The following is a 10,000-nucleotide window of genomic DNA, read 5'->3' as shown; positions in this document are numbered from 1 at the left end:
GTGGGGTAAGATCAACGCTTGATAGATTTGGAGGGCAGTACCCTTTGAGATGTATGGTCTTATTCGTTTAAGGGCGCCTATAGCTGAAGATATCTTCTTGCTAAGATTACCCATATATGATTAGACCATGAGAGGTGTTCGTCAATTATCACGCCTAGTGATTTAGCTTCTTTAACTTTAGTGATTAATTTAGCATCAATCTCAACGTTTACTTGATTGTCTGAGAATGAATTTAAACGTTGGTTTGACCCAATAACCATAAATTTGGTCTTCGCAACATTCAAGCTCAGTTTGTTGGAAATGAGCCATACATTAGGACTTCTTAACTCTAATTTAAACCGTTCTCAAGATCAGTCAATGTGCTGGCAGCAAAGGTTATGTTAGTAAAATGAGCAAACATCCTCGGGGAGGTCAACCAAAGGCAATTTGGGTTAGGGTTAATGGCCAATACGGCCGCCGCGCGAATAATGCCCATGAAACCCCTCTCGCGATTATATATATGTATGCAAATAGAAATTCCTTAACCGCAACAAGTAATACCTGAGGAAATTCACCCCAAGCCCAGAAGATGTAGTCAAGAAAGAATGCTTTTTCAATTGCAAAAAAGTTTGCCGGGGAGATGCATACAAAGAACAAACTTTGGTCTTCCTTTGCCTTCATTTTACAAGAGTAAAACAGATTTCTAACATGTGACCCTCGGTCAGGATCAGAGAATATGATTTTGCACTGCTATAAGTTTTGCCCGATTATTCAGTCTCGTTCACATCGCACAATGTGGACAAAGTATCCTTAAAACATAATTGGGTACCAGTGGTTTCAGAGTAAAAATAGAGAACGAAAGGCATGCTTGCCGCACGTATAGCGCAATTTTATTCCAAATAGCACGAGAAAAGTCATGTCATTACTAGTTCGTGGTATGAACGCAAGTTTATTTCGTAATTTTATAGGCACGAGTGATGTTTTGAAACTTCTCAAAACATCACGAGTGACCAACAAAATCACTCCATCGCTTTGTTTCCATAGCAACTTCCGTATTGCACACTATAACCTCTTTTACACTCTATAACCTATTTATGGAGTGTGACCAATCAGAAACGCGATATTTTGTTGCGTATATAATAAAAAAAAGGTACGCGTTGCGTACATGTGGGTAGTGTACGTGGTACACCCTGGTCTTGTTGTGTTTGATGCCAATGCTATATTTGCCTAGCAGTGTCAGCTCGGCTGAATTTTTAAAAGGGAATAACGTTTGAGTGCATACAATACACAACTATTTGCTAGAACTTGATATTACTGTTGTTAAAATAGGCATTCGAAAGATGCATAGATGTGCTATATAATATGAAAGAATATTTGAATAACTGTAGCAACATAGAATACTAAACTGTCCACAAGTCGACCTCACGAGGATCCCAGTAAAATGTTTTGGCGAGCGAATCGTGATTTTTCGTACGCGAGTGGATGAGCGAGCAACGAAGTCGGGAGGGGTCCGCGCTCCGTTCCGCGCGCATCTACATGAGACGAAGGACTTTTCGAAAGTCTACATAGAAAATCTGTAAGAATATAAATTTAAATTGAAAATGTGGTTACAATTGTTAGTTTAACTTTGATTGATTGGACTTTAAGTTTATGTTATGTTTTGGCGGGAAAATATGAAGCATTGTGTGAGATGTGTCAATTTCAAAGACCATCGAGGGGTCTACAGTGAAAATGAGCTCAACGCTCAGAGTGCACCCTTAAACTTGTGGTGAAAGAAGTTATGGGGGAACTTGAAAATGATCAACATATCAGCCTAGAAGCCAATGTTTCTCAATTCCCTTTTATTTTCTGCAATCTTTCTGGGTTTAGTACTTTGCTAGTAGCCACATGTCTTCTCAGGGGGCTATTTAGCTTCGCCTCGGGAAACATTGAGGGTCTGGGGAAACAAAACTCACTGTTTCCCTTGGGCCAGTCATTAAGTAATTAATAATCGCGACATACTTGGGACAGAGATAAATTACATTTTCGAGTGACGCTTTCTTTGACGTTACCGTTGTTCTTGCTTAAGATCCCTGTAATTAACAATTATTCACCAATATTCACCAAGCCTGAGGTGAATAACTGTTTTAGTATAATTGCACAGGTGATTGTTTGAAAAATATACATTTTCTTTAAAATAATTAATTTCTTTTTCTATCACCTGGATAAAACGCCCTGCGGTCATTTTGAAAAAACCTCCTAGGTGATTATCACGTAATAATCACCTCACTGAGTGCAACCAATCAGCACGGAGAATTTTCAATAATCACCTAGAATCAATGTCACAGAGAAAGAAGAATTTGACTTTCAGATACTGCAAAACGAAAATCTCCGCAAATAATACAATTTCACGTCCGATCTCACCCTGGAGAAAGAATTGTAAACTGACATGAGACATTGTGATATGTACGGTATATAAATCCTAAACTATAAATACCGGTAAGCGCTTTCCTTTCAAACACATTACAATTCAGTTCTCTCTGCCACCTGCTACTTTGTAACTTCTGAACACCAATATTTCTTGTTTAAAACGATTTTCTCGAAAATATATGCGAGATAAAAAAAAAATTAAAGGAGTACCTTTATAACTGCTTCTGTTAGATTTGTCTTTGCAACTTCTTTAATTTTGTTTTCTTCAACGGTGATATTAGGAACCTAAAAAAGGGGAAGAAGCAAGTCAACCAAAGTTCTAATCGTTTTGAGTCGCCCGATGTGAAGGAATCCGGAATCCAAAATCCAACAAATGTGAGGCTTTGGAATCCGAAATCCAGAGCATGGCATCCGGAATCTATTGTATGGAATCCAGGATCCACAAATTTTGATGGAATCCAGGATACATTTCGGCGTAATCCGTGAGTTTGGAATCTGGAATCCACGAGTCGGGATCCGGGATCCACTATTCGGGATCTCGAATGCGAGGGCCACCTGTATTCCTTTACATAGGGCGATTTGAGTGTGGCCTCTACACACAAATCATGGATTCTGATAATCGAAGGTTGGTTGAGAAAGCCGGAGTACCTGGAGAAAAACCTTTAGGATCAGAGTAGAGAACCAACAAACTCAACCCACATGTGACGCGGAATCTGAGAATCGAACCCTACCCACTTTGGTAGGAGGCGAGTGCTCTCACCACTGCGCCATCTCTGCCCCCAACACCTTACCACTGTACCTTGGTGAAGTTTGCTTCAGTTTCTAGCCCGCCTCCAGAGGGAATTTCGTTGCACTGAGCTGTCTGAGCTCCTGCCTTTTGCTTGCATTTCTCCATAGCGGCAGTAAGGTTTTCCTGTGCTGTATTTAACTCATTGTTGATCTCATTGGTCTTGACAACCAGACTCGCCACTGTCTTGTCCATCTCAACAAACAAGTACAGCATTTTCAACATAGCTGAGGGTGAAATTAATCCCAATTTTATCCCATTTTCTCTGCACAATCGAGCTAATCATCACCCTGCGAGCAGAGCCTCTTGACAACTCATCAGAGGGCGAGAAATAAGGGCTGTGCAGAAAACGTGCCAAGTCTTTTAAGTAGCCGCAGCTCAAGTTTCTGAGGTAGTCACTCCGGTCAAGCCAGTTTAGGCAGCGCGCGCATCATATTTTTGACAAGGCGAAGGCCAAAGTCGAGCCTTCAGAACGAAAATCAACATGGAGTATTGGGGTGCGATCAAGACTTGGCCTGGGTTTAAAACTGTCTCCAAGCAACGGCTTGCGCATACTGAATAGACTTAACACGATTTCTTTCTCATCGAGTTAAGAAAGGCTCTGCTAGAAGGGTGGCTAATCATACACACACAAGCAAAATAAAGATTAACATAACAGAAGAGATTATAACTACTAGATATAATGCAAAAAAATAAAATAAAATGGGGAAAGAAGGTGCAGAGAGGAAGACTAGAGAGGAACAATTGAACCATTTGAGCTCAGTAGTGGTTGCATGTACATATAAATTAAAAAATGATAAAAAATATAAAAAATTGTGAAGGGGAAACTGTGCGCCGGCGGTTTCAAAAAGTACCTAACGTTAGTAAAACACTTGAGGACTGTTTCTCTAGCGAAAAGAAAAGAAAACCTTTGTACGGATCTCCTCGATGTTCTGTCACGCATGCTCCTCGTGACGTCAATGCAACGTCTTTTCCACTCTTCCGCAATTGGGCAGAAGTTAAAATTCAAACCGGTCATAGCGTTTTAAACCGGTTAAGAGTTTAATTGTTGGTCTAAAGTTCTGGGCCCAGTTCCTCAAAAGCCGATTAACGCTAATCTAAGATTAAAAATTAACCAAGCAGTTAATTTCTCTACTCCCAAATGCTGTTCAACGCAGATTTTCGGCAGAACTTTACATGAGAAGACGTCAATCTTGAAAAACAAAAATAATCAAAAGAAACTTTCACCAAAAAATTGAAAACGTGAAACAAAAGTTTACGCTAATCCTGGATTAAGTTAATCGGCTTTCGAGGAACCGGGCCCTGGAAGACATCGAGGAGATCCGTGTAGAGGTTTCCCTTTCTTCCCGCAAGAGAGATAAATCAAAGAAACTTCTGCCAACTCAGAAGGGTATTGATCAGTCGGTGTTTGAGTGGTTACAGAAATTTGGTGATATCAAATAGGCCAGTTTCGTATTCTCACAGCTGGACTGGATCAAGCATGAAATGGAAGCTAATGCGGGCAAATTAATTTGCATTTGAAAAGATTTGCCCGCATTAGCCTCCATTTCGTGCTAGATCCAGTCCAGCCGTGAGAATTCGGAAATGGTCTATTTGATAAAAGCTAATAATTGAACACAGTAAGAAGAATACAAAGAAAAGCGTCAATACTAGGGACTTTGAGCAAGGACAACGACGATGACTACGAGAACGGCACAAAACAATGGCTTTTCACGCCCTGCACGTGCGTTTTACATTTTTGTACATTTCTATGCCGTCCTCGCCCTGACAACGTGAATGGACCTCTTTAGCTTGTACATTTTGTTTTCCCATTTCAGACCACGTGATGTTACTCTAGGGAACAGTTTCTTTCAAATGTCGTCTTATGCACGTGCATATGTATGCATAACTCAGGAAAAAACAAAAGGAAAATTCCCTTGGGAACATCACGTGGTCTGAAATGGGAAAACAAAACGTACAAGCTAAAGAGGTCCATTGTCCAATTGTTGGTTTTTACTCACGTGTTCAACAGCCATGTTTTTCAACGAAAACAAAAGAAAACGTTTGCATAATAACAGAGTTGAATTCCCGGAGGATTTGGTCGGGGCTCCAACATGGCCGCCGTTCCTTTGTTTAGGGGCTTCAACATGGCGGCCGTGACGTCATGTGAAAACCGAGAATTTTAGTTTACGTGGAGGACGTGAGAACTTTACGATGACTTTTCAATTTTCTCCCTAAATATCCACCCCTTTCTCACCAATTTTATTGTTGGAATGTGGATTCACATTTTCCACGCCGAGCGACTTGGAGTAATCGCAAAATTATTACAGTACGTTCTCGTAGCCGTCGCCGTCGTCCTCGCTTGAGGTCACTATTAGGCTCCCTAGTGAGAGCTATTAGGAAGCTTAAGCTTACGCGTTTTTGAGACGCGGACGGCAACCGGAAGAGAACATTTCGCGTGCCAGGGCAGTGGTGTCTCCCAGATTTTCTTATTTACCATCTCTAATGGAGAAAAGATACTTAGTCATGTAAATATGGTTGAGTTAAGACGGGTTAAAAGGAAAAACAGCTCAATTCCGGTTGCCGTCGGCGTCTCAAAAACGCGTGTGCTTAAGCTCCTTAATATTAAGTTAACTGGGAGCTGGTAATTTTATTTGTGGTAAACCCAATACTGAGGATGTGGATATGAAGAGACTACACGAAAGACATGTATTTGAAATGTGGAAGGATAAGAATTTTAAGATTTAAGATCATTGCAGCAATGAACTAGATTTGAATCAATAATCAGTGCTCTACCAAAAATTTTGAAGCCAACCAAAAACAACAAGCTAAGCATTTTTTTAAATAGGGAGTTTAAGATCTACGACGCGACGGCAACGAAAACGTCATAAATTTTGCGTACCTGATTATCAAACAATAGCTTTGCACGCTCTGCCCGTGCATTTTTCGTTTTTGTACATTTTTTCACGTTTTCAGCAAATCTGCAACGTGAAATGACCAATTCTCAAGTTTTGCGGCGTACGTGAACACAAGGCAGCGGATTTCAATTTTTTGTCGTAGCTTTAACACCGCACCTCCAAATTCAGTTCCTGGAAAGTTGCGCTCGCTTTTAAAAGTTAGATAAACCGACATAATGACAAAAAAGATTAATAAACCTTGAACTTGGAATTCGTCATCGTCGCGTCCTAGATCTTAAACTCCTCAATAAGTCGTACAACGCGATGCTTAACGTAAAAGAGAGCAACTGAAAGCACGCTAAGAAAAGAAGGACAAAAAGGGTCTTAAATCGATATCACAGTTATCATGTTACCTAAGCAGAAACGAAACGAAAGCATAAATTTAATAAATAATTTAATCAAACAACTTGTCATATCTTAATATTAATTTATCTGTTTCTCACCTTTATATGTTTCCAGTACAGCATGAAAAAGTTCCTCAAAGGAGGGTTCCTTGAATATAGGCTCAATTATTTGCACGCTTATTGCTGGAATATTATCAAAATTTAGTTCAGTCTCATATACAAATTATGTCTATTCAGGTACTTATAGGTATTTACGGGGTTCATGGGCAAATTAATTAGCTTTCAGAAAAGGTGACAGCCGATTAACCTATTTGCATGCAGCTAAATTTGGGGCAATTCCCAATAAAAGGGTTAAAGGCTTAAGGGTTAAGGGTTCTGTGAAGACAATATCTTAACTTACTGAACCTATGAATTTCTTTCGATCTAGACTCAACTTTTCACACAAAACTATACTCCAAGACCTTAAGGGCGAAACTAGATACAAACACAACCAAACAATCTGCTATCCTTGTGAAAAATGCTTAACATTGAGCTTATAAATACTCTGTACTCGATCGAAAACGAAAACTATTTTAGATTGTTTCAGCTACAGTGAAACAGTGACCTGCAACTCCAACCTGCAACCTGCAGTTTACACCTTTTATTTATCCCTTTCTTTTCAGTACCATGACAATGTATACTACATCAATCTGGACAAATCTATTGGTTTGTCTTTTGATATTAGCCCATAAAAGGACCCTGGCCATGATATACAAAATGCAAAAAATGCACATTAGCTGATAATGTGAGTTGAGACCATACTACTAATACACCAAACTGAAATGTGATTTTGTGGGAAAATAAAAAAACTGATGACTCACCAATGACATAATTTATTAGTTCGCCTAACCTAGGGATGGCCTCATGAAGTAAAATATAGTCAAGTTCCTGGAAAGTAGAATTACAGATAACTAACAACGTGGTCAACATTTTCAAATACAGAATCAGTATGACATAATAGTAATAGTAATAATAATAATAATAATATAATAATAATAATAATAATAATAATAATAATAATAATAATAACAATATTATTGGTCATCGAATTTAATATACAGTAGATACAGTAACAATGGCATGTCAAAACATGACTACAACAAATTAAATTTACTACCCAGAGAACATCCCAGCTGCATTATTGCTCTCACTAGTTCCCTGATTCTTGCCTGTCCTCCTGTCGTTGTTCATGATGATGTCAGACACTTAGACTAAGTTGGGGACATTGAAATCAAATTAAATTATTAACTCAACATCAAATCAAATGTTGGCTTTTTACAAGAGGGGGGAAACCACGTACACATAGAAAAAAACCTATGGAACCAGAGAATAGAGAACCAACAAACTCAACCCACATGACACCGAGTCCAGGAATCAAACCTGGGCGACATTGGTGGAAGGTGAGTACTTTCACCACTACACCAACCCTATACTCCACCCAAAAAATACTGCTTGATTACTTCCCTCACATGGACTGCAATGATTCTCTGTTTATGATGTTGTTTCACACTTACACAAAGAGAGTATGTATACTGTTAACAAACTAGCGAATTGATAAAATCAAGGCCAGGTAAACTCTGAGTCTTCCCAAACCGCCGTTTACAAAGTGAAAAAAGAAAACTAAGAAAGTGTTCAAATTTAAAGTGACTTGCATCCTTAAAATGTTCCTGTAACTGGTGCATGGTTCTAAAGGTTGAATTAATCTACCAAACTGAATATAATCCCTTAAAGTGCTACTATGACCAAAAATCAATTCTCCTTTTTCTTTGTATTTCAAAACTGTGTTAACTGAACACTAAGTGACCGACGTTGTATATCTTCATGTCAAAGAGACATCTGTTTATTTTGACTGGAATTTTCCTATTTAATGGTTCGCCATTACTAACTTTAAAAGTCTTGAGAGAGTTGGATCGAGGATAAGATGACGTCAAAGACTTACTAGTTTAAAAATGCAATGCTTGTGCACGCACCTAAATTAATATGCAACATGAGTGTTTCGAGGAGCTATCAGACTTTTAAACTCATGTTTTGCATGCACAATAAGCTGCATTTACACCTGCAATTTTATGCTAGTGAGTCTTTGACGTCATCTTATCCTTGATCCAACCCTCTGAGGTCCAATCAGTCAGTCTTGAACATGGGTAATGGTGGACCATGAAATCCAAAACTTGCAATCAAAGCAAACGGCCTTTGGATATAATTCGGAGCTCAAAATTTGGTTTGGCCAGTCAGGTTTCAAGCAAACACGCCTCAAAGCCTGAAGGAAAAAGTGAAGTGAATTTTTTGATCATAGTAGAACAAAATTTTTGCAAATTACCTGAAAAAAGTTTTCTTTGAAAATCTGAATATCACTAAATGATTCTTTCCAAATAACTCTTGTATGAGGAATGCTGTCACTCATCTTAACACTTGAGGTAAAAATGAATCCAGCTGCAAGCCTGAGAAATGAGCAATAATAATAAATAATAATTATATTATTATTATTATTATTATTATTATTTATTATTTATTATTATTTATTTATTATTTATTATTATTATTTAGTATTATTTATTGTTTATTATTATCATTTATTATTATTATTATTATTATTATTATTATTATTATTGTTTTATTGCAATTGTATTTAAGAAGTCAATTAAATTTAACAAGTCAATTAAAAGTGTCAAACTGGCAACGCTTAAACAATTATATATAACTTAAGTCTTACCCATTGACAAGTAAACTGTCGCACAATCTATACATATTATTCCAAAATGACCGCCATTTTAGTATTCTTTTGTTTCCATGCAAATTGGCCGTTATGGCCTCGTCCAAGGTTAAATTTTTTTTTAATTTTACGTTTGAAAGCAAGGCTATAAGGGCCAATTTGCATGGAAACAAAAGAATACTAAAATGCCGGCCATTTTAATTTTGGAACAAGGTGTATTAAGGAGTAAGGATAATGTGCGAGCCATGGTTGTGAGCCATGCAAAGCATTACTGCAAGTCATGCGAGCCATGGCTGTGAGTCACGCGAGTGAACATGGTAAGCCATGCGAGTCACACAGTTTAATATTGAATGCTAACTGTTTTAATATGGGTGCATGATTACAATAGACCTAATAACTGTTTACCAGCGCTATTTGAAATGGGTGCTTAGAATTAAATGCGAAATTTGCATAGCTCGCATGGCTCGCTGGCTCGCAGATTAATTGTCCAGCCCCTGTATTAAGTCTCACTCCTAGGATCGAGTTTAATTAATGGGTGAAAGGGGACAGTTGCTTTATTTTGCGTGGATGCAGAAGTAGCATGTTAAGTTCCACTGACTCCTGAACCCTCCCCTCTCCTTCCTAAATTGACACACAAAAGTGGCTAGCACTAAAACTTAAGTCCATCAATGAATTTAATACAGACATAATTTAGCACTTACAGAAGAAAAAATGCACACAAAAGGATTCCAACAGAGTATGCAATTCGTTCTTTCATTGGATACTCAGATTCACCATCGTCCACACTGCTTCCCCC

General features: G+C 38.2%; 1 protein-coding gene across 1 annotated transcript in view; it reads right to left on the bottom strand.

Moving 5' to 3' along the window:
* The window catches only part of LOC137993635 (prominin-1-like), a 53,290-nt gene that overhangs the window by 32,729 nt on the left and 10,561 nt on the right, over positions 1-10,000 (bottom strand). The window contains exons 3-8 of the mRNA XM_068839595.1: positions 9,906-10,000; positions 8,812-8,932; positions 7,316-7,382; positions 6,555-6,638; positions 3,188-3,402; positions 2,599-2,673 (exon numbers count right to left, since the gene is read on the bottom strand). The exon at positions 9,906-10,000 is cut by the window's right edge and continues 114 nt beyond it. Coding sequence (XP_068695696.1) covers positions 2,599-2,673; positions 3,188-3,402; positions 6,555-6,638; positions 7,316-7,382; positions 8,812-8,932; positions 9,906-10,000 — 657 coding nt within the window. The remainder of the gene's footprint in view (positions 1-2,598; positions 2,674-3,187; positions 3,403-6,554; positions 6,639-7,315; positions 7,383-8,811; positions 8,933-9,905) is intronic.

Source organism: Montipora foliosa, chromosome 2 (genome assembly GCF_036669935.1).
Source record: "Montipora foliosa isolate CH-2021 chromosome 2, ASM3666993v2, whole genome shotgun sequence".
NCBI lineage: Eukaryota > Metazoa > Cnidaria > Anthozoa > Scleractinia > Acroporidae > Montipora > Montipora foliosa.
This window is presented reverse-complemented; position numbering and strand designations above follow the sequence as displayed.